The sequence below is a fragment of the Gymnogyps californianus genome, chromosome 1, assembly GCF_018139145.2.
Source record: "Gymnogyps californianus isolate 813 chromosome 1, ASM1813914v2, whole genome shotgun sequence".
Classification (NCBI taxonomy): Eukaryota; Metazoa; Chordata; class Aves; order Accipitriformes; family Cathartidae; genus Gymnogyps; species Gymnogyps californianus.
In genome coordinates, this window is record NC_059471.1 from 161272110 (window position 1) to 161299451 (window position 27342).

General features: G+C 55.5%; 2 protein-coding genes across 2 annotated transcripts; one reads left to right on the forward strand and one right to left on the reverse strand.

Annotated features, from left to right (window-relative positions):
• The first annotated feature begins 1530 nt into the window (after positions 1-1530).
• Positions 1531-22773, forward strand: MICALL1 (MICAL like 1). Its single transcript, XM_050915374.1, has 16 exons — positions 1531-1676; positions 7792-7840; positions 9735-9876; positions 10999-11102; positions 11820-11956; positions 14296-14876; positions 15406-15469; positions 16585-16970; positions 17301-17779; positions 18264-18398; positions 18722-18848; positions 19205-19295; positions 19659-19732; positions 20083-20197; positions 20532-20578; positions 20887-22773. Exons 1-16 carry the CDS (start codon positions 1531-1533, stop codon positions 21006-21008), a joined length of 2799 nt encoding a protein of 932 aa, XP_050771331.1. The 3' UTR covers positions 21009-22773.
• Positions 22774-23495: 722 nt separating this feature from the next.
• Positions 23496-27224, reverse strand: C1H22orf23 (chromosome 1 C22orf23 homolog). Its single transcript, XM_050900740.1, has 6 exons — positions 27062-27224; positions 26637-26699; positions 26053-26238; positions 25434-25568; positions 24131-24231; positions 23496-23823 (listed from the first exon to the last, which is right to left on the reverse strand). The coding sequence occupies exons 1-6, from the start codon at positions 27222-27224 to the stop codon at positions 23719-23721; spliced, it is 753 nt and encodes a 250-aa protein (XP_050756697.1). The 3' UTR covers positions 23496-23718.
• Positions 27225-27342: the final 118 nt, after the last annotated feature.

The following is a 27342-nucleotide window of genomic DNA, read 5'->3' on the forward strand; positions in this document are numbered from 1 at the left end:
GTGAAGGGAGTGAGTATGATTATGCACCCTGGAAAAGACAGTTAAGAAAACATCCCTGATCCTGCTCTCCCTTAGGATATATCAGGAAGATGCTGTCAGGCAGGTCTGGGGGATCCTGAGCAGCCAGCTCGGTTGTTACAAACCCAAGACAATACTTCATTTCCTTTTTCTCTACATAGTAGCTTTTCCAGTGATTTACACCACAGCTTATCTCGGGCGCTGAGGGGGGAGGCTGTGCAAGCCATTCAGAGGGAATTTATTTTTCACTTGTTACAGCTCTGGGGCCATGGAGCGATAGAATGAAACAGTGGAATAGAAGAAGGAGGGTGCTAAGCATGAGATCTGACTGGAGAAAGGAATATAGAGCCCATTAAAAAAAAAAAATGGAGAGAGAGGACTCCTACTGATTTGGGACTGCCAGCAATAAGCTCAACATCTGTGTGATGGATCTGTCTTGCACAGAGGTAGCTATTGCCCCCCCTCCCTTTGCCTAATTGGAAATGAAAAAAATGTTTAGAAAAATAAACTAACATTTAATAGTGTGCTTTCTCCCCCTGCCCCTTGTCAGACCATCACACTAAGCATGCAAGCCAGCTCTCGTGACAATCCATCTCCTCAATGTCGTGGGTTCCTGAGATTGTATCGCACCCTTCCTCCACTTCTTCCAGGGCTTCCTGTGAAGTGCTGCCTGCAACTCCAAATGTCCTTATCTTCAGAGCCCTCCCTGGCCCCGTGCCTACCCCGGGAGCCACCTATGTCCCACACGTACTCCACTGTTTGATGTTTCCATGTCCTCCACTGCTGCAGCTTATGCCCCTAGGGCTGCCGAGAACCGCGTCTGTCTAGAGCAGCCTATGTCTAAGCCCAAACAGGATCCAGAAGTGAGGTTTCCTGGTGTTTTTTTTTCTTTAGCTGAAGTTAAACTTGAGTTCAGTCCCAACTGTTTTCAGTTCCTCCTTGCTGTCTTCCCTCTCCTTCAGGGACTGAGCGGAAAAAAAGGCTGCAACTTTCATTCAGGGCTTTTCCTCTGAGAACTCAGCCTTCCCTGAGCTGGGGAGAGCCACAGGGCGGCTGCATCTCCCCAGCCCGCTGCCCTACTCACCTGGATGCAGAAAGCCATGGGGACTGTCTAGGGTACCGCTCTGTCCCCTTCTCCCCCGTGTTTCCTACGTGCCCCACCGGCTGCCTCAGGGTCCGACTCTGCCACCCGTTTCCCAGCCCTTCCCAGCCTCTCCGGGGAGAGGCTGCAGGGGAGAGGCCGCGGTGCTCCTCCCTTGCGAGGGGAGCGGGCAGGCACCGGCGAGGCGCTGTGCAAGCCTGCAGCCCCGGGGAGACGAAGGGGGCCTCGGCCTGCCCCAGCAGCCGCGTGCTCCAGGACTCGCAGGCCCCGCCCCCTCGATGCCCCGCCCCCTCGATGCCCCGCCCCCTGAAAGCACCGCCCTCCCCCAGAGCCCCCGCCCCGCCCCTGGGCTCGCGGCGGCGGCGGAGGCGGCGGCGGCGGCGGCGGCGGCGTTCGGAGCGGCCGCCCCCATGTCGGGCCCGCGGGGCGCCCTGCAAGCCTGGTGCCGCCGGCAGTGCGAGGGGTACCGCGGCGTGGAGATCCGCGACCTCAGCGCCTCCTTCCGCGACGGCCTGGCCTTCTGCGCTATCCTCCACCGGCACCGGCCCGACCTCCTGTGAGTGTAGCGTTGGTTGGCGGTGCAGGCCGCGCGGCACCGGCCTCGTCTCGCCCGCCGTGCCGGACGGGGCGCCGCGGGGCCCGGCTCCGGCCTGCGGTCGCTGGGGGCAGGAGGAAGGGGGCGGGGGGCGCCGGGAGCCCCGTTTCTGGAGGGGCTGGGCCGTCCGTGCCCCTTTGCAGCTCTCCCGGGGGCTGCCGGGGCGGGCGGGGGGCTCGCAGGGAGCTGGGGGAGATGGAGGCGCCGTAGGAAACGGCTCCAGGCTGGTTGGCAGAGAGGGACAGTCTCCCTGTGCATGGACGTGGCGGGGTTCAGGGGCAGAGAGCACAGCAGTGGCTCCATCGCCTTCCGAAATAATTGGGTACCGGGATGAAGGATGCCATGTTTCAGCGAGTGACCTTCTGACCTGGGCTCGCAGACCCGTCAGGGTTAGCAGGACTCGGGTGGTTTAAGGCCAAGGAGAGCATGGAGGTGGGCTAGGTCTGTGCCCCCAGTTGGGAGCCGTGCCTGCCAGGGAGGAGGCATGGCGCTGCTGGCAGCTGGGCGTGGGGCTGTTTTGCCTCTGGGAGAGGTCCCGAGCACCAGAGGCCTGCCCGGCACAGGGACGTTCCGCTCCGAAACAGACAGAGCCCTGGACCAGGTTGCTTCTTGCATTTGCTTCCAGCTTGTTTTCTGTGGATGCCGCAGTGGAAGCAGGAGGTAGCAAATACCAGGAGGGATATCGAGCCTTGCTAGCCTCCCCTGGCAAATGGCTTGGAGTTGAGTTTCTGCCATCAGCCTCCCTTTTGCAGGGTGACTCTGAGGGGGAATGTGAGTTTCAAGAGGCAGCCGGTGGGTTTGGGATTGCTTGGGGGCACTGTGTCAGGCTAGAGAAACTGGCTGAGCCGCTGGAAGGAATCTGCCCCGACCTGCCGCCGCCTGTAACCCTGCATGCCCCGGCGCTGCTGGGAATCCGCCTCCTGTCTGCTCTAATCTTTGGTAGTCCTCGCAGTGCAGGTAGGCATTGCCCCACCTTGCCGTGCTCCTGGCATGCATATGCTCCTCGCCTGTCAGCAAAGCCTGGCAGTGCGTCCCCTGTCATGTTTTGCTCTGGGACTGGTGCTTCTTCCTCTGAGGTTGCCTGAATTGACCAAATCTTATTTTCTGAGCTGGCCCCAGGACGGCCTTTTGTCACGACAGCAACCTCTAGGAGGCAGAGAGTTGACAGTGACTCTGCTGTGGAGCTGTGGTGTCCATGAGAGGGCATAACAGGCCTGTGTTCTTACAAGCAGAAGCTGAACAGGTGGGCTAGAAACCGAACTGCTGCCTGCTGTGTTTCAGGTGGCCGCCACAAAACCCTCAGTGTGGCGTTTGGGAACCACGGAGAGCTGAGACGTATGGTGGCTTTGCATCACTCTGGGTCTTGAGGGAGCTGCATGGTCTTGTGTCCCAGCAGCTCCTGGGTGGTATGGCTTGCTCTGACCAGCTAGGATAGAGCCTCTGAAAATGCTCCCAGTCACAAGGCTGCTGGAGGGGAAGAAGCAAATTAAGGACAGGAACACTTGCAATTACTGTTTTTCTGAAATTTTTTTTTAATTTTTTCTTTTTTTTTGGTAAGTGGCACAGTAACTGGGAACTGAAAAGCAGAGGTTCAGCAAAAGCTTACGGTAAACACCACTAAAACCACCTGATGCTTTCCCATTAACCATATTTACCATCCCATTAAGCAGCAGCCACTGCTCTTAAGTTGTCAGTGGGCTTAAATCTGCTCCTGGCAGATGTCCTAACTAAATGCTTCACAGGTCCTCTGCACGAGCTGTATTGTAGAGACAAAGCCCAGGGCCTTACAAGGACATGGCATGTTGTAGAAGGATTTTCAGAGGGTGGTCAGGAGAGTAGCATCGTTTCATCTGATTCCAGCTTCTTCAGCCTGTCCCGATTTGGAAGTGGGAAGATTGGATCAGAGGCGGTAAATCTCCTGACGGCAGACGAAAAGTGGTTGCCCTTCTTTTCTTCTAAAGTGCTTTCAGTCAGCCTGGTAATGGGACTTGGCAGGGATCTGCGAGTACGTTTCTGACCTTGCGTGGTCCTCCTTTGTGCGGGGCTCTCCTGGCCCGCGTGAGACGGACGCACTGTTCCCCGAAGGCTGAAGTTCCTCTCTACTCAGCTGCTTCCCCACTGTCCTGCTGGCTTCCCCTTGGGTCGTAGAGGGCAGGAACGAGCACATCCATACAAGAGCTGAGCTGGAGCTCTCTTCTCTGCCTGTGTGGCACCACTCCTGGCACCCTGATCCTCTGGGCTTTCTTTTGCTGCTGTGGTGGCTGTTGGTCTGTCCCGGTTGTCTGACCCTGCCTGGACGCCCCACTGTTGCGCTGCTGTGCTGGTAGGTGACGCGCTGGGGAAGAGGCTGTCGTGAAAGGCCGTACGGGTAAGTGAGGCTGAGGACAGTTTTCCACGTGACCCCTGATTTGAACACGATTGCCTTGGGATAAGGCAGGTGGCATCAGAGGGATGGTCCCCTGGAGAGCTTCGGAGCAGCTCCTGCAGAGGTCTTGGAAACACTAGAGATTGGGTTTTTTTGAAAGAAGTAGACTGGAAGTGCTCAGTGTCTACTGAATCCGGCTAAAGGTGTCTTGAACTGACCACCAAGGATGAGGTGCATACCTGTGGGAACCTGTGTGTTGAACCACGAAGCTGAAAGTCCCTGACTCTAGCTCTGCTACTGTACACACCTCGCTTGGTTTCACTGCCTCTATCTCCCAATCCGGGAAATGGGGAACCTGGATTTAGCCTCTGACTGCACTGCTGGATGTGTGATCTCGAGGCGAGACATTTAATCTCTTCTTTTCCCTTGTCAGTTAAGCTGGAAGAATCCAGGCCACCTTGACAGTGGACTGTGGGGATTAATGAGTGAGTTTGCTCAGTGCTCTAGAAATCTAAAGCACGAAATTAATGTTTACAAGGCATTTGCTGCAGCTTAGTGAAGCAAAATCATCTTTCAGTGTCCGAAGCTGTGCAGCCTCCCTGGCGCTCAGGGGAGGTTCTTGGCATTCGGGGGCGAGAAGAATAAGAGCATGGCACATGCCTTTCGAGTGCTGAAAGAGATGGAGGCTTGAAGAAAACGGGAGACGAGAGCTGTGTGTTAGAAACGCTGTTTTATGTCCCTAGAGCCATGGGTTCGGTTACAGGCAGGATCACAAACCTCGTTTGTTCCTTCTCATGTACTGCCTGCATTTCCCTGACAAGACCTGGAAAGCTGAAGGGCTTATTATGCGGCACTGCCGTTAAAGTGCTCATGATTTATATTTGAGGAATCCAGGAATTTGCTCTGGTTTTAGCTGTACGGCACACCCTTCCCCCTTCCCTGGGTCTGCTGTGCTCCCTGGCAGCTGCCCTAAACCCCGGAGTGCTTAGTGGCTCTGTATGTATCTAATTAGGTAAGCGCTTGGGATGTTATTTGCGTGGAAATACTACTCCAGGATATGCTACAACGCTGGGGTTTGCTGAGTCAAGACAGTTGTTCAGCTGGGATAGCCAGAGTCTCGCCTGTTCTTCCATCCGATCCCTTGGACTGGTGTGTTTTCAGGAGGGGAGCCTGAGCAGGGCTGGATGAAAGGCTGCTGAGATCAGGGCAAGGAAATAATGTGACATGCAGCCACATGTCACGGAGCTGCGAGATGGCAAGTTCTGGTCTTTCTGCAGAGGAGGCAGTTTATAGAGAGGAAAGGGGTATGTCTGGGGTGATTTTCCCCCATGCCTGAGGGGCCATGCTCCTTGCACGTTGGTACAGGGAGTGTGCCCAGAGCCGCAGGGATGCCACGCGACGGAGCGGCATGTGGGAGTGCTCACGTCAGGAGTGATGGAGATCAGCGCGGTCCTGCTTAGCTTGTTCGGAGAGGGAGCTGGAAAATGTAGCAGAGAGGAACTGAATAAACTGTGATCCTTGGGGCCTCATACTGATGGACTTCAATTACCTCGGGTAAAAGCTGAGAGTCTGCAATCCTACGTTAGTAGAAAGAAATCTTCTATTCCTTTGCTGCTTGGTGGCCCCACTGTTACCTCTTGAGCTTCACGTCCTCTCCACTGGCATCCACTTTCCCAGGCAGATTTGCCTTGGTATACTAAAATGGCTTTGGTTCGCTGGGGCAGAGTGGAATGGACATGATGTTTTGCCTGTCAAAAAATACTCTCCCAGCCTAGGCCACCAAGGAGTCTTCGAGCTTCCAGCTGCACCACTCCCATATCCTGAAAGTGAGGGCATTCAAAATGAAGGTCATGAATGTTTAGAGGGCAGTTGATATATCAACTTTGCTGTCATCGCTTCTCCTGTATTCCCAAGCTGGTATTTTCTTTAAAAGGAAAAAAAAATATATAGCAAGGTTAGAAGAGTTGTCTCGGCCAAAAAAAAAAAAAAAAAAAAAAAAAAGACTTAGGGGAAAAAACATCTCCCAGTGGAAACTAGTCATAAATACAAAAAAGGCGCTAGTTTTCACATCAAAGCGAAAGCTGCGGCTGAAGCCTTTTCTCACAAGCGTGTAGAGAGGGAAAAGTTGTGGTATTTTGAACAGGCTGAGTTCTGTGCATGTATTTGCATGAGGTTTCAGAAAGGTGCTTAGCACAGAGCTGAAAGTCCAGCCCGTCTTCTGCATGTGTGCCGCATTTGCTCCCGCAGCAGCGAGCGGCTGCAGTTTCATTCATCTGGGAGGAAATGGCACCAGCAGCCTCTTGCTTTTGAACGGAGGAAGTGTAATTTTATGGTGGTGCAGGCAGCTGGGAAAATCTTCCTGAGCTCATCACGGACTTCCTATGCAGCATTGGGAAAGGCACGCGAGGGGCTTCGAGAAGGGGCCGGTTGCCCTGCGGTGCGGCGCCGGGGTGGGTTGGGTCAGTGTTACAGGAAAAGGCAATAAAATCCAAAGCGGGATGGAGGAAGGGAGGCTCCCGCAGCCCCTCGCTATGAGTGCATGGCTGAGGATTCACCGTCTCGCCCGATTCCTGCACACCACCTTTGGGGTGGAGGACACGCTGCCCCCCTCTAATCTGAATTGTCTTTCTGGGTCGGTCTCCCAGGCTTTGGCACCTCTCTCTGGGCCATTGGGGTGGCTTCGCCTGACCTAAACCTCCCTGGGCTGTGTCCTCCTCTGAATCTAGCTCGCAGGCACACCGAGCTGCTGCATGAGCTTTTTTTGGTAAAAAAGCTGAGATCCTTGGCAGGAAGGGGCTGTAATCAGTTTAGCGTGATGCTGTTTTCACACATTATACCCACATGCACATGCAGAAAGGCATAACTAACTCCTTCCTGTATTTCTCCCCCTCTGTTGAAAACCTGCAGACTGCTTTAACTCTCTACCCTCTGCTCCTCTGATGAAGGCAGCTACTCGATCCCCGTGGCCGGGCTGATTCGATCCCCCAAAAGGATCCAGGGAAACAAGTGAAATGCCGCAATGTGCCCGGGTTGGGAACTGCTGGGGTTCCTCTCTGTGCCCTGAACGCCTTGCATTCAGCAAGCTGCCTCGCTGTAAAGGCTGCGGCCGAGGACGGTTTGCTGCGTACTGCGAGTGTTTGGGGGCAAGTGAGGACAGAAGTGCAGTGTAAGACCTTGTGTCACCCCAAATCCTGGGGTGACCTCAAATCCCTTAAGGTGGCGCAGGGAGGTTTGTCCAAGGACCCTCGTAGGAGGGAGAGATCTAGCACAGGTGGCTCTTCCTCTTGAGGTGGGGGATCTGCTTCCCCATCCTCCTCCTGCTGTTGTGCCGGTGGCCTTGGAGGGGCAAGTTCAGGGTGATGTCGTGCACCGTTCAGTGCAGCGGTGTGTAGTGCTAATTAGAACGTGGCCCTGGTATTTCTGCAGCCTTTAATCGTGAGGGCAGAAGCAGCAGGTAGCGAGAGACGAGAATGACATTTTAATTTCCTGGTCACCACCCATTTGGGACTTGCTTTCTTTTTTTCATTGCAATTTCCCTTTGGTTTCTTTGTCCCTTTACAACCTGAAATCTGCTTTGCCAAGGTTTTGTTTATCTAGGGTCTTATATGTTGAGTTGTTGTAAGGTTGGCTGTCCCGAGAACCTGCGTGTGCTGGCACTGGTGCACTTTTCCTCTGCACCTCATGTGGCTTTTTTGTGCTTTCTCATTTCAGAGACTTTGATTCTCTCTCCAAGGATGATGTCTATGAGAATAACCGCTTGGTAAGTCCCCGTTATACAGTGCACAGAAGGAATAACGGACATGAGAATGACTTGATGGAGGTCATGTAGTGGGGGAGGACTTTGTGACAGTGGGGAGGGTGTAAGAAAAATCTGTGTCTGTAAGTAACAGGCAGGAGCTTCTCTGGAAACATAAGGGAATCTGAAACATCAGCTTCCAGCCTGTACTGAAGAGAAGAGAAGATGGTTGTCCTGATAGTTGCCAAGACAACATCTCAGGTGAAGATTAAAATGGTGCAACATCTTGACCTCAGCTGTTCCAGACTTGCAGGCAATGGAAGCAGGAAGCTAGTTTTACTCCAGGCATAAGCAGAGAGGAGGGTCGTGCTGGACCTGCTGCACTGGTCTGCAGTGTTCTCCTCCTGCTTGGGACAGCTGGAGCCAACAGCAGAAGCAGGCAGTGGGGAATAGGGAGATGCCCAACCCCAGGGGCTAGGGGTAGGGCAGAGCAGCAATAGCCTTGGGTTTTTTTGCTGAGAGAAAGACCTAATTGCTGCAGGCTCCATCTGATAGTCCGTGGAGAGACATGGGCCATCACCTTCCCACGATGAGTTGAGCTAGGTCATTTGGGTTTTCAGGATTAGGGCTCTCCAGTTGGGTCGTGGCCACGCCCTTTCCTAGACCAGTTGGCTCCTTTCAGCCGTTAGCAGCTATCTTTTCCTATTCGAGAGCCACACAACGGGTTTCTTGTCCTGTTAGTGATCCCTAAGCTGGGGTCTCTCCTTGCTTCCTGCTGCTTGCAGCCTTGTGTTCAGCAAAGCTCAGTCCAGAGAACTGGCTTAAAGCCAGGCTGAGCAGAGCTGGGTGTCCACAGGGGGCATTTTACACCCCCAGTTACTGCAAATACCCGTTTTCATTTATTTCTCCATTCCTTTTCTTTAGATCCCACACCCTGCGCAGCATTTTGTGCCCCAGAGACCGACCAGGCACATTTAGTCTTTACCCACACCCTGCACCTGGTACCTCACCATTCAGTGCCCACACCACTCTCATCCCCTCCTGACTCGCTTTCTCTTTGATTGCTGCTGTAGTCTCGTATCCCCCATCCCTTGGAGATCAATGTGGCTACGCTGCCCTTGGCACAACAGCAGGATGGCCAGCGTATAGCCAGTAATCCACATACACCGCTAAGTGGGAAGCTCTCAAACAGCTATTTTCCTCCTTCACTCCTTCCTTTCAAGTAGCCATGTATGCAGTTGTAGGAGCTGTATGCTTCTTATCACAATGTCCTTGTCATTTCTGCTTGCTGAGACACAGAAAAGTACTGAAGTGGCTTGTGCATGGCAGGCTGCTGGCTGTTGAGCCGGGATGGCTATGTTAACTGTGGGAGGGGAAGATCTGGCACCCCAGAGCATGAAAGGATGGGCAGAGTCAGTGTTTGTGGGGTGAGCATGTGGGGTGGCAGAGGACACTGCTCAGCAGAGCTGGTGTTTGGCTGTGTCGCTGGAAGTATCTGCCAGCTCTAGGCCCTTCATGGTGCCAGCCAAGGCTCTGCCGGGCTCTTGCGTGAGGGTGCTGGTGGTGTGCCCGTTTCACGGGTTGAAAAAACACTGAGGTGTTTTTTCCAATGAAAACTGAGACCTCCTGAGAGTTACCCTCCCTGTCCCAGTGCAGCAGCCGAATGCCAAGACCCCTCAGGTGGGAGTTGCAGGGGCACAGGCAGCTGAAATGACTTGGAGGAAAGGGCAGCTGCAGCAACTTGTTCCATTGCTTCTGATGCCACCTTTCCTGTCAAGCCGCAGGCCTGGGAGCCTCTGTCCGTCAGGGATGCCATAGGTTACTACTTAACCTTCCCCAGGGTCCTTCCAACTTGATTTCTCTGTTATTTTCCAGAGAGCATTAGTTTTCTTAACGCCTCTCTCTGCTGTTCCTGCAGGCCTTTGAATTGGCAGAGCGGGAGCTGGGCATCCCAGCCCTGCTAGATCCCAATGACATGGTCTCCATGAAAGTCCCCGACTGCCTCAGCATCATGACATACGTGTCTCAGTATTACAACCATTTCAACAACCCCAGCCAAGGTGAGTGTCCTCCCACCCCTCTGGCTTCCAGTTTGCCCCCACTTGAGTACACGAAAGCCAGCGTTACCTTGTGCTTCCCCCTTCCTGTGGCAAATGGGAGCTGTGTGTATTTGTGGGGAAGGGGAGAGGAGCGGGTAGTACCTGCCTCTCCTGGATCTTGCTGGTGCAGGTGAGGAAGGCCTGGAACAGGGAGCAGAGTAGGGCGAGGTTTCACAAGAGATGGGGAGTGATTTAACAGCTCAGGCTGCGGAAAGAGGAACGCCTTGTTTCTCCTCCCTCTGCGCTGCATTCCTGCCGCTTGGGTTGGGCCACCACCCCTGGTGCTCGTCAGACCCCTTTGTGATCTGCTTTAACCCACTAAAATGGGAGAAAGCTAGATAGGCAACCCGCCTACCACAGCTAGTTTTTATCACATCAGTAAGTGTAAAGCGACTGGAGGACAGAGGGAGGGGAGCCAGGGTGGAGTGTCTCAAATCAGCTCATCTGTCCTTGCAACTGCAGCCTGAGCTGAGTGCTGCTCTGAGACAGCTCTTCCAGGGCATCCCGCCTGGGTGGAGACGAGGGTTCCAGGTCTCCTCTGCTCCGCTCTCTAGCCACAATGTCAGATAAATCTCTTCCACGTGCGTATACTTCTCCAGAGATGCTGGCCTCCCAGCCGAGGAATCCTGCTGGAGACTGGTTTGTGAGTGCCAGCCCTGACAGGCAAGGGATGCATCGGAGACCTGCTGACAGCCCAGAAGCCCTGGGGCCCAGTGGGTCACAACAATACATCAGCAGCCACCCGGGGTGCTCTGGGCTTTAAGCATTGCTTAGGGAGTTGGTTACAAGGAAGCCAAGCAGCATTTGATGAGTAAATCAAATCACAGTGAGAGGCTGGTGTCCCTGGGCCACAGAAGGGGATCCACAGCAGGGCCAGGCTCTCTGGCAGCCTCGCAGCTGACCCATTATTAGATTGTGTTTGTCTCTTCCACCTAAAATAGGCACTGAAGTGTCGGCAGCGGCAAGTCCCGTCCTATGTCACAAGGCTAGATGATTTTTTTTTTTCCCCTCCCCTTCCCCCACATGGGTGGTGTGAGTCACTGCTCCTCTTGGTGCTTGATCCTCCTTGCCTTCTGCCTCCAGCCAGAGTCCCTCCGCCTATGAAGCGCCCAGCTGCTGCCTCTTCGCCACCTCTGCTGTCCCACAAGAAGCCTGTGGCTGCGGTCGAGAGTCCCCTGGCACCACAGGTACCTAATTTCTTGATTCAAAGCCAGCCTGAGGCAGTGGTGCTCCCTGCGCTGTGGGTGAGGAGACACGAGAGAGCTTGTCACAGCGGGATGGATCTTTGCAGGGGGCTACCTGTGTATTTTGGGGTGGGAGGGGTGTTTGGGATTTCGGTGCCTTGGGGGCCCAACTGAGACAGTGATTTCTCTCCAGGAGTCTGTGGACTGAAATTCGTCCATGGCAGGCGAGAGGTTGGGCAGATTGGTGCCGGATGGTTACTTAAGCTACCTAGGGGCACAAGCACTAGGTAACCCTGTAGATGAGGAAAAAGCAGGAATGTGGGATTAGAAGAGCAGAAAAGATGCCTTTTTCTTTCTTGGCCCTTTATTTCAGGTTTTAGCAGATGTCTGGGATGGCATATTTTCCAAAGAGAGGGGGTTCCTCTTGCAGGTCCCTGCTGCCTGGGGTTTAGATTAGTCCCTTCCACAGCCCTTCAGCCCTAGATAAGGGCAAGGCACCTTTTGGAGTGGCCCCTTCTAATTTGGGAAGAGGCAGCCTGCCTGTGCCTAGACTCAGGGGCAGCTGTTCTGCGCATTGTCAGACCCTAAGGTCAGCCCCCGAGCTGTGCCACAAGCACTCAGCGATGGGCCTTGCACAGGGAGCAGCTGCTCTGGAGGAGCCGTGGGCTGGGGAGCAGCTTGTGGCCCCCATCCTGACCTCCCCATGCGTTGTTTTCTCAGGACGATGCCCCCTCGGACCCGTCGGAGCAGTCCCAGCGCACCACGCTCAGCAGTACCTGCGCGGCCTGCCAGCAGCACGTCCATCTGGTCCAGCGCTACCTGGCCGAGGGCAAGCTCTACCACCGCCAGTGCTTTAGGTATGTCGTGGCCAGGCCTGGTGGGGTGGCCGCTCTCCTCGGCAAACTGGAGGTCTGTGGCCAGCTGCACCCCGTCTTTGTGTGTCCGTGTCCTTGGGCAACATGGAGCATTGACGACAGTGCCCAAAGTGATACTGAAGAGGGTCCGTTTGCCTGCCAGCCCCCTGTCCCAGAGGTCTGACTAGCCCCTTGTGTCCAGCTCTGTGCTCCTTGCCTCCCCTACTCCCTGCCTCCCCTGCTCTCTTGCGCTTTCCCACTTCGCTGACTTGAGATCCCAGCCCCTTGTGCTTCTCCCACCTCCATAAGCCTGGATGCTCTGCCTCTTTACTACCTGCCTACCCAGCACCCCCACCACCACCTTCCAATGAGGTCTAAGTCAAGATATCATCCTGCAGACCTCCTTCCACCTATACTCCACGTCCTCAACTGGATATACAGGCTCCCACGCTGCCTGGGGTGGTGCTGAGCTCTCAGGGGAGCATGTGGAGAGCTGCAGACTGTTACCAAACTGAGGAATGATGGATTAGACATCAGCAGCTCTGTGGTTACTCCCTGGGTGCAGGTCCTTACCTGCAGCACCTGTGAAGTCATTTCACTTTGCTTTCCCTGCTCTGATGATGAAGGGATGAGATCTCTCCTGTGGGCCACAGGACAAGAGCTGGCAAGTGGGAGGACAGAAATATTGAGCCACTGGGAAGATACAGGAGGCCTCACTCACCTGTATAAACAGTTCCTGCCTAAGCCAGCCAGGGATGTGTCATAGAAACAGCATCGCAGGAGGGGGAGCTGAGCTGTGGCCCATCAGCCTTCCCATCTGCAGCTGGGGCAAAAGCAGGAGCTTTGGGGTGCAGGTGCAGCATTGCTTATGGGCCTAGGAGAGGTGCTGTGTCTGCCTTGGCATAGCTCATGGCTCTTCAGACTGAGCAGTGAGATCCCTGTAATTTTATCCGGAGTTTTTTGCCTCTTTATGCTTTTCTTGTCTTTCTTTTTTTTCCCCCTGCTGCTTCATGGGCGCTGTTTGGTCGGGAATGACCTGTGGCAATGTTTTCTGTGGGTTGAAGGAGATAAAACCAAAACAAACCTCTTTCTCCCCTTGTCCAAACTTGCCACCTCTTCATTTCATCATACCCCTTCTCTCTAGAGCTTCTGTGTCCTCACGCTTCTGCTCTACATTTCAAAGGAAATCCCAGTCAACTGGACACCCAGAGCAGAATTCTTCACCAAAATTATCTGCTTGCAGTGTAGGGCAGCCAGCTGCTGCGAGCGCCAGGTATTCAGACAAGAAGGAACAAGCTTGGTTTTCATGGGAGTGCTTGATCAGCCCCTTGCCCTTGGCTCTCTTTCATGTATGCTATCCGCCTCCCTTCCCAGGTGGAAAAGGGCTGACTTGGTTGCCAGTGCTGTGTGTTACGCTTGTGCCTGGAGGGCTTCATTAGGGAGGATTGAAAGGCTCAGTGGGGAAAGAGTGGATGATCCAAGGAGATGTGGCAGACAGTGGAGGACAGGGAAGCTATTAGCCCGGTTTCAACAGGTGAGGCAGAGTGTAAGAACGGCCCTACTGCATCATTCCCTTGTCCTGCCAGCCAAATGCCATGACCCTGGTGGGGGCCATGGTCAGCACCAGCAAGGGTGAGTGTGAGACCACGCTAGGCTTGTGTGCTGCTTCTCCTGACTACTCTTCAAGCCTCCAGCGTAGGGATTTTCCTGAGTTGGAAGTGGCATCATTTTATTTAATACTCAGAGTTTGGGGGGATTTTATTTTATTCCCCCACCCCACCCCCACCCCAAATGTGTCTGATGGTTCTTTAACTCGCCTGGACCCTTGGTCCCCGCAAGGCAGCCCGTAGCCTCCCTGTGCCGGTTCTGAACCAGCTGCTCCCTAATTCCAGTTGATACTCCCTGTTTCATGTCTGTGAATGGTTGATCCCTCTCCCCCTCCCAGGCCACCTGTGATCTTGTAGCTCTCTCTCCTGTCCCCCACCAGCTGCATCTTTTCCAGGAAAACTGTGGGTTTCTACTTTCCCGAGTCTGGAAACCATGCCGTATCCCAATACCAACTGTTGCCCTTCCACATCTATTAAACCCTTTCCGAGTTGAAAGAGGAACCCAAATGCACACAGTATTTCAGTTGTGAACTCCCCACGGGTTCATATGGTGGCATGGTGACGTTTCTCTGTTCCTCTCCTTTCCTGAATGACTTCCTCAAGACCGCTCTAAGATTTAGTAGCAGGGGTGGGAACTAGCTCCACGGCTCTGCAAGGATCTCCCAAGTGTGTTGCTTTCCCTGAGGGGCAGGATGGCATCCCCCATCTCACGGGGCTCTCTCTTCTCGTTGGCAGGTGTAAAGAGTGCTCCAGCACGCTGCTCCCAGGCTCATACAAGCCTGGGTCGGAGGCAGGGACTTTTGTCTGCACACAGCATCGTGGTAAATTGGCCGTGAGTGGGAAGGCGGAGAGGAGGCCCAGCCCAGACCGACGGTCGCCAGAGCTAATAACTGAAACTGGGGCTGGCAGCGTGGGTGAGGATGCCCTCCCCGCAGGAGCAGAGGTGGGGAAGGACAACAGCGACTCCCTGGAGAGCATGGCAGAGACCTGTATGCCTGCAGAGGGGCCGGCTGGCCCAGCAGAGAAGAACAGCACACCCAGCAAAGCAGAGACAGCGATGCCCCCTGCTCACGCAAGCAGTGGGGCCCCCATCTCCCAAACTCCCCCCAGACCTCCCCTTCCCAGCAAGCCCACACTGCTCACCCAGGACAAAGCCAGCTCGCTGGATGGACGGCTCAGAGACACGCGGCCCACCCCTGCCCCAAGGAGGGCCACCGACGCGTCAGCCCTCTCCCCTCCGACGTCTCACCCCGTCCCCCGGCCCAGGTCCACTCTCCAGGGCGAGGGTAGCGAGTGTGGGCCTGGCATGGTGAACGGTAAGAGAGCACAGTGGTGGCAGGGGTTACCCTCCACCTCCCCAGCAGCCGAGGTGGTCAGCTGCAGGTTGGATGAGTTTCGTTCCTTCTCTGCAGCCTGACGCCCTTCTGCCGCCGAATAAATCTCAGGCTCAGACGCTGAGCCTTCGATTGCCAGCTGTCCCCATAGCAGGGACAGCAGTGCTAGGTTTCACGCCTGCTTGCTCCCTTATATTTCTCCAGAGCGCTCCAGGGGGTGCTGCCAGTGTGGAGGGAAGGTGGCAGTGCTAGAGCAGTTTGCAGGTGTGGGGGCAGAGGGGCATGTCAGTTCTTCAGGTGCAGCTCCCAGGGTGGGGTGGGGAGAAAAAGGCAAAGGGGATGTTTGGGGTTGACTGACTGCACCGACTGTGGGAGAAACGCCGTGAGGGCTTCAGAGAGTGGGAATAGCCAGCCTCCCGTGGGGAGATGTGTAAGAGGTGCCTTGTGTTGATTTAACCTCTTTCTTCATGTCCTTTTGGTGTTGTGACAGTCTGACCCTGTGTCTTTCTAGGTAGGGTACCTGAACCCAGCCCCCCTGTCCCAAAACCCCGAGGGAGACCCTGCTCCTCTGATCGGTACGTCCTTCTGTTCGCAGATCACCTGCAAACTCCATAGCGAGGTGGGGCTGTGGGGATGGCTCAGCTATGGTCTCCTCTCCTACCTCCATTGGCCCCTGCTCTTAGGAGGATGTAGGCTATGATCAGGTCCCTTCCCATACCTAATGGGTGCCAGCCCAGTACAGTCAGGCTGACAGTGTTTGTCTGTACCTCCCAGGGTCTTTGTCTCTTAGGGTTTGTAAAGAGTTTGGGGTCTTCAGAAAGGCGTTTCTGTGGTACATGCAGACTGCCAAGTGCCTTCTGAAATGGCCCTGCTTCTGGGTGCTGAGAAAGGGACACTTGTGTGCCTTGTGGAGGGTTTGTCCTGGGAAAGGTCCAGTGCAGGGACGTTGTGGGTGCCTGGCTGCAACCTTTACACTTCCTAGGCTCTTACCCAGGAGCCCGCTGGTGTTGGTTCATTCTTGCCTGCTCTTGGGATAGAGGTTGCACAAGCACCCCGCATTCGCAACGGCCAAGGAGCGGGTGCGTGGGGCAAGTGACGGCCGCTTTCCTGATGAGCAGTGATTCACTGAGCCATGGTGCAGGCTTGCCATGGGCTGTGCCCCTAGACGAGCAGCAGCGCTTCCAGCTGCAGGAGTTAGCAAAGAGGAATCAGTCTGTCCCTGGGACACTCAGATGATAAGGTGACAAACAGCCCTCTGAAGTGTAGGAAGGGAGCGTGAACACAGAGGGCAGGTATCTGATCTCGACTCCCCCTCCATCCACAGCCTGGGGAGCAGAGCTGGGTGTAGGAACAGTGTTGGGGAGGGGAGAACAGCTGTGCCCATAAAGCTCAGCCTTTACCGCTGCTTAGCAGATGGAGGCTGTAATATTCAGAAATCAAAAGACTAGGCCCAGCGGGCAAGTCAGGCAGGCTGTGCTTCCCTCAGGCCTATAGGTTTTGCCTGCAGAGAACGAGACACTTTGTCTCTGGGGAAGACGAGGGCTACCCTTGGATGAGAAAGCTGCTTCTGCATGGGAGACATCCTGCTCCATCCGTCCTTTCCCCTGAGGGCTAAGTCCCTCTCCTGTGCCTCACTGTCCCAGCTTGTCTCTGCTCCCTGCCACCTCGATCTCTCTTTCTCTTCTCCCAGTGCTGGAGCTGCTGCAAGAGCTAAGGACCCACCATGGATGGCCTTAGTGCAGGCAGAGCCCAAGAAGAAGCCAGCTCCCCCTCCTCCGCCAGGCAGCAGCCACGAGACTCCGAGTAGGACTTCAGAGGAGGAGGATGAGGAGGAGGTGGGGAAAGCCAGGAGCGAGGAGAGCAGGTCTGATGCCACAGAGCCCAAACCATACAACCCCTTTGAGGAGGAGGACGAGGAGGAAGAGGAGAGTGCTGCCACCCAAAAGAGCACGCCTGAGCAGGAGCAGAGCGAGACTGCTGCCAAGCCTCTCCACCCCTGGTACGGCATCACTCCCACCAGCAGCCCAAAGGCGAAGAAGCGGCCAGCTCCGCGAGCCCCCAGTGCTTCCCCACTAGGTGAGCTTCCCCCGACTCCCTTATCCCTCCTCCGCAACCCCTGTGCAGCCCCTTGGAGGCTCCCCCTTCCCAGGCGCCTCAGGATCACCCTGGCAGGCCAGACCTTTATGCAGTGATGGTTGTGCTGGGACTTGTGCTAGCCATGTCCTCTCTAACCACTGCAGCACAGCACTTGCAGGCAAGACCTTTGTGCTGGAGGGTCCCTTCTGTCTTCTCTGAAGATAGACACTGGTTCCCTTTGTACTCGCCCCTGCCTCCAGTATATACCACTCTCCCCTTCTCTCTTGGCTGCCTCCCTATTCCTCCCTGAGTTCTCCCTTTGCTTTGCAGCCCACCACCCCATCTCCAGGCTGTCACACTCCGAGCCATCATCCTCCACCCCATCTCCAGCCCTCAGCCTCGAGAGCATCAACTCTGAGAGTTCAGCCAAGGTGCTGGGTGACACCGATGAGGCCTCAGTGCCCAAAAGCTCCTCCGAGCCCACTGTCCACACGCCGACGGCCACCAAGACCTCTAGCACTGACACGCCGCTGGCCAGTGTCTCCTCCAGCGAAAGCCCTGCTGCCCCAGCCAGCCTCTCCACCAACTCCTCCTTCTCCTCCTCCAGCGAGCTGGGAAGCTTCAGCGGGGAGGCGCAGCCCAGCACCCCACATGCCAGCAGGAGCGTCTCCACTGGCAGCTTAAAGACCAGCCCCAGCCGGCTGCCCCCCAAGCCTCCTGCTGGGGCTAGCCCTACACCCATCCTCTTGGCTTCAGATAGGGGTGCTGGGAGCCCTAAGACTCCCTCCTCGCCCAAGCCACAGCCAAAGGTGAGATGGTGACCTTCCTCCCATCCAGATCAGTAGGCTTTTATTCCCCATCCATCACTCAATCACAGTGGGGATCATGAGTCCAGGCTTGCCCCTTTGGTAGGTTTGGTGTGTGACCCCTTGAAAGCAAGCCTCAGGCATGTGCTTGTTAAATGGTGGCTCTGCTCATAGTGTGCCTGCCCCACATGCTAGAGAAGAGGCAGGATGTTGTGTGGTCAGAGCAAATAGGAAGGGAACCATGAAGGAAAATAATCAGCATGCTTGTTAGAGAGAAGTTGGGGAACTGACGCCAAACAGGAGCACAGCTGTTTTTTGCCCCGTGGCTAGGCTGCTGGTGGAGATCAGTGCTGTGTTCCTCCTCTGGGAGGGTGTGGGGCAGGACAAATCCTAGGGCTGCCCTGTCTGCTCAGTCCCAGCTGTTGGGATGCTATACCCCTTCCCTTTCCTGGACCCTCACATATCTCCGTTTGTCCCCCCTCTCCAGTCTTCCTGCAAAGAGAACCCCTTCAACCGGAAGCCATCGCCTGCTGCCTCCCCCTCTGCAAAGAAACCTCCCAAGGGCTCCAAGCCAGTGCGTCCTCCTGCACCAGGTCACGGCTTCCCACTGATCAAACGCAAGGTAAAGGGGCCCTCAGGAGCAGGGGGGGAAAAAGCCAGCTCTGTACTGTCCCCCAGGGCCATAGGTGTATACGTGCACCCTGCTGATGCACGTGTGGGTAGGGATTGCGGCAGGTGGCTGTGGCTGAAGAGGATGGTGTCTAGGCTAGACACCACCCGCACCATGGTCTCCCTTTGCTCCAGAGTGGGGTGGGGATTTCGGATCCAGGCTTAGGTGGAGTGTTCTGTTGTCCCCCCGCCCCTGTTAGTGTTGACCCGCCTTTGGGTTACCCCTGTAAACTGGAGGTTGGTGGTAATGGACGTCTCTGCCTTGTGGTTTGGCAGGTGCAGACAGATCAGTACATCCCCGAGGAAGACATCTATGGGGAGATGGATGCCATCGAGCACCAGCTGGACCAGTTGGAGCACCGTGGGGTGGCCTTGGAGGAAAAACTTCGCAGCGCTGAGAATGGTATGTGGGGTGGGCTGTCTGTGGGTGTCGGGCAGGATGGACGCTAGGGCTGCCCTGTGTCCAGCCAAGGAGATAGCAGTGGTGACTTCCTCCCTGCTGGTGCTGGGGTTGGAAGAGTACAAGGGGCTGTGCTGGGCTCCAAGAACAGTCACAGCCATACCCTGGACATGGAGATGTCCCTGGAGTGGAAACAGGTAGGAGAAGAGATAAGGTGTCGCTGGGGCTCAGGAACAGGCTGAAGTGAGGTTGACTCTAGCCCGCTGTCCCTCTCCTGGCTTGGCAGAGCCCATCTTGCTGCAGGGTGATGGGATCCTGCAGGGCTGGGGATGGCTCTGAATTGTCCCTTTGCTTGGCAGACAGCCCTGAGGACAGCCTGCTGGTGGACTGGTTCAAACTCATCCATGAGAAGCACATGCTGGTGCGCCACGAATCGGAGCTCATCTACATGTAAGTGTGTGCAAGCGTGTGGGGAGGCACTGACGCTCTTGTGGGGAGCCCTGTCTCAGCCCTCCTGAAATTGTGCATCCAGGGGAGAGGCTGACACGGCCTCCTTGCCTGGAGAAGGGAGGGAAAGAGGGCAAGCAGACAAATGTATCCGAACACACTCGGAACTGACCCACTGCAAATCACCAGAGCCTCTGCAGCATCTCCTCCAGGAAGGCCTTGAGCAGCCAGGGCTTGGCTCCCTGGCTATACAGGATAAGATCAGCATCTCGGTGGTTCTTTCCAAGCTCACCCTGTACCTTGGGATGATGTTCTGCCTCTCTGGAGCCTTGCAGTGTTTCCCAGCAGTGCCACCTTCCCTTGCAGCTTCAAGCAGCAGAACCTGGAGCAGCGGCAGTCGGACGTGGAGTATGAACTGCGTTGCCTTCTCAACAAGCCAGGTAAAGCATCGCTCTGGGTGCAGTTACCTCCATTTTCCCCCTGGGTTTCATCACCCCTCTGTCTTGGTGAGTCTCAGGCAAAGAGAGACAGATCTTTAGGGATGCCAGCGCAATCAGCTGGCTTTAGAGCCGCTGCCCCGTCTCATTGCATGCCTCAGCCTTGTGCAGGGACGTGCTCCCTTTGTCCCCATGGGTTGCGACCTACAGGGCTCTCCCTCCACAGCACCGCTAGCCCAACTGGCCCTGCAGCATGGCAGCGCGTGGTAGGGGATCTCTGCCCCAAAGCTCTGAATTTCAGAGCTCCTTCAGCCATTTAATTGTCTGTCCTTCCTCGGGATTCGGCTGGGTAGAGAAGGACTGGACCGATGAGGACCGAGGGAGGGAGAAGGTGCTGATGCAGGAGCTGGTGACCATCATTGAGCAGAGGAACGCCATTGTGAACTGCCTGGACGAGGACCGGCAGAGGTGAGTGAGGACTGGGGTGGGCTGGGGGAGAGGGGAAAAGCATAGCCCGACTGACTCAGTGCCACATGAGCGTCTTGTGGGGGTGTCCCAAGATGTCCCTGTTGCTGACGTCTTTCCTAGGCTTCCACATCCTTGTCTCTTTGAATGCCTTGTGTGGGAAAGACAGGGCTGTACTTGCAGCACGTGGGATTTATCCTGCTGGTAGCAAATGCTCACAAGACAGTGATGGATCTGCCCCCCTGTGGCTTATAAGTAGGAGGTTCTCTAGCCTTAAACAATACAGCAGCTGTTTTCAGGGCTGAATTGCTGACCTCTTTCCCATTCTTTCTTTCAGAGAAGAGGAGGAGGATAAAATGTTGGAAGCCATGATTAAAAGGAAAGGTAAGAAACAGTCAGGAGAATTTTTGGAGTGATGTTTTCACTGCTGACCCCAGCAAGGGGCAGCATAAGCCATTCATGAAATTGTGTGCAGGAGAGCTTGAATCTATTCTGTGTAGACTCTGGAGCCTTTCCTGTAGGGCCGTTAAAGTTTGGGGCACAGTTGTGCTGCGCACCCCTGTTATCACAGGAAGAAGCGTGCATACAGTGGAGGGCTTCGATTCATGGCTCTCACCCTTGCCCCTCTTGTCATGCATGTGTGCGTACAACCATCAGCATCCCGCAGTAACAGCCTCCCTTTGCAACCCTAGAATTTCACAAGGAGACGGAGACCGAGAGCAAGAAGAAAGGCAAATTCAAGCCCATGAAGGTGCTTAAGCTGCTGGGCAACAAGCATGACTCCAAGAGCAAGTCGCCCAAGGAGAAAAGCTAGAGCAGGGGAACACCAGCAGTGGGAGGGATGTGCTGCCCGACTGCCCTGGCCTCTCCGCAGCTGGCTGGGATGCCTGCCAGGAAGGGGGGCTTGTCTCCCTCCGCTCCCCTCACCTCTCCCCCCAGCTCCCTCCTCAGGCACCGGAGCTGCTGCCCCAGGGAGACGCCAGCCCTCTGCCTGGAGTGGGGGAGTCCGACCAAAGCGCTCCCCTTCCCGAGGCTGTGGAGGAGCCTGACCATCCCCTCCATGAAGCCTTGCTAACGAGGCGGGGAGAAGATGGATTCGCTTTTCGGATACATTACCCCATTGCGTATTCTTGTTATTAACTGAGAAGCAAGCCAAGGAGTTTGGTGTTTCTGGGAAAACTTGCACTAACTGCCCCCCATCCCTTCTCCCGCTCTAACTGTGACAGTTCCACGTGCCTCCGACCTCTGCCAGGAGGGGACTGGGCCTGCCTGTCCCTCCCTGCCCGCCCGCTCTTGTCCCCTTTCTGTCCCATTTTTAACTTCAGGAGAAAACTCTGGCATTAGAATCAGGATTCTTTGGGTTTTACTGGCCTAAACTAAAATGTTAAGAAAACACTCCCGCATCACAAGGCTCTAGAGCCATAGCCAAAAAAATAACTGGTGCCCTATTTATTTTGAGCTGTCCCCTCCCTCGAGTGCCAGGGCTGGGTGGGCTCTGTTACAGGGCTGAAAGGACCCAAGGGGACGGTGTACAGCTGCTAGGACATAGCTCACACGCCCTACTCAGGACATCTTACCCCCCACTGCTGCTAAACACCGCTGACTCTGCTGCCTTCAGGAGGAGGGAGGGACGTTCCTTTTCCAGGCGAGGGCAGAAAAGCTCAAGACTGACTCAGTGCCGGCAAGGGGCACTAAGCTTGTGCCCCCGCTCACCAGTGCCACCCTTGAGCGGCTGGGGAGAGAGGCACAGTCACAACTGACCTTTACCCAGCTTCATCTGTGTATACTTTAAAAGCGTGCAGGGGTTGGCTGGTTATTTTTTACACCTCCTTTACTAGATGAATTCAAGCCCACCCTAAAACTTTTTAAACCCCTTATTTTATTTGTCTCGTGTGTGTGCGTGTGTGTACGTTGGAGGAGGGAATGGGGGGGCAGTGTTCTTCCAACCATCCCTTCTTCCTTCCATTTTTGTTTCCTGCCTTCTCCTCCAAGGCGAGGAGCTATTTATTGAATTGTGGGATCAGTCTGAATTAGATTTTCATGGGTGTTTGGTTGGTCAGCTGTTCATCATGCCTTCTCATTAGCAAATTAGACATAACCAGCCCCGAGCAAACTGCTGCAGTCCCTTCTAAAAACCCAACAGGCTTTAGCCAAAACGCTCTCGGAGCAGTGCCTTGCAAGGTGGCTGGCGTAGCGTTCTGGAAAGGGATGCTCGTTTCCCAAAACCCGAGGGACCTGAGCCCCTCCTCAATCCCAGCGTGGCCCCCATGGCTGGGAGGTGGCAAGCTCAGCCCCACGCTGGTGACGCCATCTCGCTCTTGCCATACCCCAGCAGGCTGATGGGGAGCAGTGGTCAGGAAGGGGAAATCCCAAAGCACAACTCTTCTTCAAGGAGAAACAAGTCCGCTTTAGAGCCTGCTGTCACGTCACTGTTGCCAAAGGCCATCGGGATTGCTGCAGCCTGACACCCCTTGGCCCTGCGCCCGGTCAGAACTCTGATTTGTAAATTATACTGTACTAACTCCATGACTTCCATTCACCTGAACAGAAATAAAAGAAGCATTGGATTTAAAAACCGATTGCGGCTTAGGTTTCTGCTTCCTTTGTGCACTCGTGGTGTCCTGGGGCTAGGGCATGCTTCCTGGCTTTGGGGAGTGCCTGACAAGAGTATTGCTAAGAAGCAGATGGTGGGATCTTAAGGAAATTGGGAGGTGCACTTTATGCTGGGATTTACGCAGGAATAGCAGGGCATCATGCTTCAGCCTGCTGGAGAACAGAGGTGGGGGTTATGCATGAGGTGAGCAAACAGCCATTTCCAGGCTCTGTGGGAAGCCAATGGCTATTCTGCATACCATGCTTTCAGGAACCAAAAAACCACAGCAAGCCCACAGCAAAGAGCAGCAGGCACTGGGCTGAAATCCCCTCTCCCCCCTCAGCTGCAGCTGTGCTCCTGAGCGCCTGCCCAGTTCAGCTGCTGCCGAGAAGTTTGCTGATGCACACAATCACGCTGACCTGCAGCAATGCCGGAGGCTTGTGTTTGCGCAAGGCCACGCAGCTGCATCTTCCTCCCTGCCGTCTGCCAGCACAGCCGTTCCCAGAGTCATGGGGACAGGAGCGGGTCGCAGATGTGGGTGGCAGCACGTGTGTTAGCATCATGCTGTCATGAGAAACCTCCACCTCTGGGTGGAGGGAAAGGACTGACATTTTTATTGGTGGGTTGCTGTACTCCGAGGCATTGCATAGGCAAAGGGAGGCTCTGCTTTGTCGTGTTTTGGTAGCCGCTGCCGTGTGTTTTCATCTCTTTAATATCGTTGTGCAAGAAGGGATCCAGTGCGTGGGTAGGATTTTACAACAGCTTTCTTCTGTCACCAGTTACGTACAAATTGCTCCTGCCTTCTGGCTTCAGGCAATGGGTGGTGCTGCCCCCTCTTCGGGCACAGGCACAGACCAGCCCTTGAGACTCCAATGCTGAGAGTCTGAGAAGAAGAGGTGGGAACAAATTGCACTTGTGTTTTTCCCTTGGCCTAGTCATGGGGATCAGATTTGTTCCCACCAGGAAAGTCTTTTGTCATGATCTCTCTCATTTCCTCACTTCTCTTCTTGTCAATGATCTCCATCTCACGCATTTTCTGCAAAGTACAAAAGGGAAGGGGTGAGCGGGAAGAATGCTGGCAGCTTTCTTCTTCTTCTTTTGCCAATCCCAAGAACGAAAGTTCTATTTCCCTGATTAAGTTACATGCAGAGATGGAAAGAAAGGCTGAAAACCTCTATCCCCCATTCCCCAAATTCATGCCTATCCTGTGCCATGAAGGGAAACACTCAGTTCTCTGCCCCATTCCCCGCTCAGGTATCGGCGCAGACTCTGCTTTAAGGTCTCTGACACTAGGGATTCCCTCCATGTCCTGTATGACCAGTGCCACCAGGGCCCTTGTGTACCTGTGAGATTTCAGTGAGGACAATCCTTCGATACTTCTTGCTCTGTCCTAGAGCTTCCATCTCCGCCAGGAATTCCCTCCTCTCCTGAACTTCATTCACCACTGATGGATAAGAGAAAACACTGTGGAAACAGGATTCGGCCAAAAGGCAAGAAAACATGTTTCTGTCTAGATCTGAACTCCGAATTTTCTAGCTCTGCTTGAACAGCGGTCCCGCCAGGGGAAGGGTGATGTCTGCTGTAACACTCATCTTGCACATGTCATCAAAATACCTCAGTAGTCCCTTACGCAATGGGAAATGTCCCCCCTGCCCATCTTCTTACCACTCCCCATCTTGCAGGAATGGTAACTTTCTAGTTTTCTTTGTACAGACAATTCTCTGTTGTTTGTGGGCAATTTAACCAGCCTGCGGATGGAGACAGAACCTGCTTAAAGCTGTTGAGGTTCATTAGTTGACATGCATCACCCAGTGACCGCAACCATGTCCGCTCCCAGGACCAGCACAGGCACAGAACATGAGCTGCCGCTTTGCAGCACAGACCTGCAGCCAGCTGGTCCAAATCTTGCCAGAGTACAAAGTACATGGGTATTTCAGATGCGTCAAGGACAATACTCAGCTTACAACAAGTTTTAGAGGATACAAAGTGTGCGTGAAGCCAGCTGCACGGGCTTCCCTGCAGCAGGGACCAAAGCACCTCTTCTGCACCCGTTATTCTAGCGTTGTCCATCTTTGTGCTGCCCTGGCTAGCGAAGGGCTGTCTGGGGTGTACACACACATTGAAGATTCAAGCACAGAGAGGTATTAGGCAGGGTTTTGCCATCCCAGAATACTCTGCAGGCCGAAGTCCATCACTGCTTAAACTTCTGCTCGACATTTAAGCTTTGCTAGGGTAACTGCTCTGATCTTGGAGTGAAAGAAAACAGAGCCCAAACCATGGTCAGGCTGGCAAGCGTCCTAGTCTATGTTGAGTTACGCTGGCTGGAAAAAGGACCCGCAGTACCTGGGCTTCCTGCCCAGGTCACCCTGCGCGTCCCTAGGGTATTCCCCTGCCAGCAGAGTTCATTTTGTGCGGGCAGCCCAGGGAGCTTGAATCTGCCAGCAAACCTCTGCTGTATAAGCTCTGCGAGGACGGCTGGATCACAGCGTCACAGCAGCAAGTCCTTTCTCTTGGAAACTGGGCTTTGTGCCTCCTTCCACAATGGGCTTCAGGTTACCCGCAACACGGCCTGCCACCCCAGCCCTCGGAGGGAGCCGGCTTCCCAGGCTTCCCGCCTGCCTTCCTCCAGGGTACAGAAAGACATACATTCTTCAAACCGGTCGGGCTCAGGTACCTCCTCTTCCTTTGTCTGAACCAGCGTCTGCTTCACGTTGCGCTCCACCACATCCTTCCCTGTCGCTAAGATGTTTTGGAGCCTTTGCTTCTCCTTTTCCAAATCTCCTGTGAATGCCAAGGGGAAAAAAATTATTATCAGCCTGTCTCCTCAGGGAGGAGCCCGGCCACACCGCTTCCCTGCTCATGATGCCAGAGGAAGCGTTACGTTAACGACAGCCCATCTCCAGACTGAACTGTGCAAGCACCGCACAGGCGTACCCATGGTGAAGAGCCAACCAAACTGACATCAGAGGTTTGATTCACATTTATAAGCTAGAAAATTACACAGCGCTCCCTTTTTAGGCAAGGACTGTGCGAGTCCCTATCGCCTGTCACCCCCTAGCCAGCAGGCAGAAGTCAGCAAGCGCTTACAGCAGATGTTCCCCTCAGAGATCCCTTCTTAAAGCATCTTGGAAGACAGAAAGTGTGAGGATGAAGAGCAATTAAGACACTCGCTGCTAGTACTGAGATTGCAGGCGGGGGATGAACCTAAGGGGAAGAGAGGGACCGGGCGGCATCATTTATTTGTTAGCAGTGTTTGCCGACTTACGCCTTGCTCGTGGCTTGAATTTCTCTCGGGTGTAGGCATCTCCTGCCTGGCAGACCTTGGCAGGTCGGAGGTGCGGTTTAGCTGCAAGCCTGCTCGGCTGACAAACGGGTGGGGAGAAAGCAGGCGCTGCAGGCGCTGGCTCTTTGCTGGATGTGGGGTGGCACTGGAGGGGCAGGGCACCTCCTCCTGGAGAGCAAACCAAAAATAACGGTAAGTCAGACAGAGAGGAGACTGGATGGATGGCCCCAGGCTACCGCCAGCAGAAGATCTGCCTGTTGATCCACTGTAGCACCACGAGCGAGGACCCTGGGTGCCACAGATGTCTCACCCTGGTTGTTGGTATGCGCTGACGTGAGACAGACTGTGGTTCAAGTCACGCCATTGCGTCTTGTTCCCTGGATGACCCTTGGGGACACCTCGCCTCATACGTCCCCGCGTGTCAGCAGCAGCCGTGCTGCTGTTTTAAAGCACTTGCCCACCCGCGCAGGCTGTGGGCAAATGCCCCCATCTGAAGGGGAGCAGCAAAAGCTCTTCACCACAGCCCAGCAGCGGGCGGGAGAGCGGGAGGTCCGTCCGTCACTCACGTTTCACGCAGTCCATCAGGTATCGCCTCTGGAAACGCGTCAGCTTCGACTCCTCCATCATCGCTGAAAAACATGACGTGTGGGTGAAGACGGCAGCCCGGGGGGGCTCCGCGCCTCCCCTCCGGCAGCGGGGACAGGCTGGGGAACCCGCCCCGGGGCGATCCCCCCCTCACAACCCGAACCCGAAGGGGAAGGTGCAGGTTTAGAAGACTCAAGCCGGGGCGGTGCCAGCAGCGCCGGGCCCGCCCGGTTACCCCGCTCCCGCCCGGGGGAACCGCGGTGGGACGCTTCACTTCGCGGGGGGTGGGGGGAGGCCTCCTCTCGGCAGCGGGGGCCGGAGGGGCCGGATCCCGGCGCTCCGGCGGTGCGCGGGGTACGGGGAGGCCGAGCAGCCAGTCCCGGCCCCAGCCCCGCTCCGCCGTTACCTCTCAGCAGCTCCCGGGTCCCCGGGCTGTACCGGGCTGGCCCGGCAGCGTGCCCGCCGCCGCCTCCCCCCACCGCCGCCGAGCTCCCGCCGCGGTCCGGTATCCCGCCGGGCCCGGCCGCCGCGGGCGCTGACGTCACGCCGCGGCGCTCCGACGTCTCCATAGCGACGAGCGGCGCACCGGGAGGGAACGGAGGCGCGGGGCGGGGGGGGGCAGGGCGGCGTCGCGTCGCCCCGGCAACGGCGCCGCCGCGGTACTTCCGGCAGCGTCACGGCGAGAAC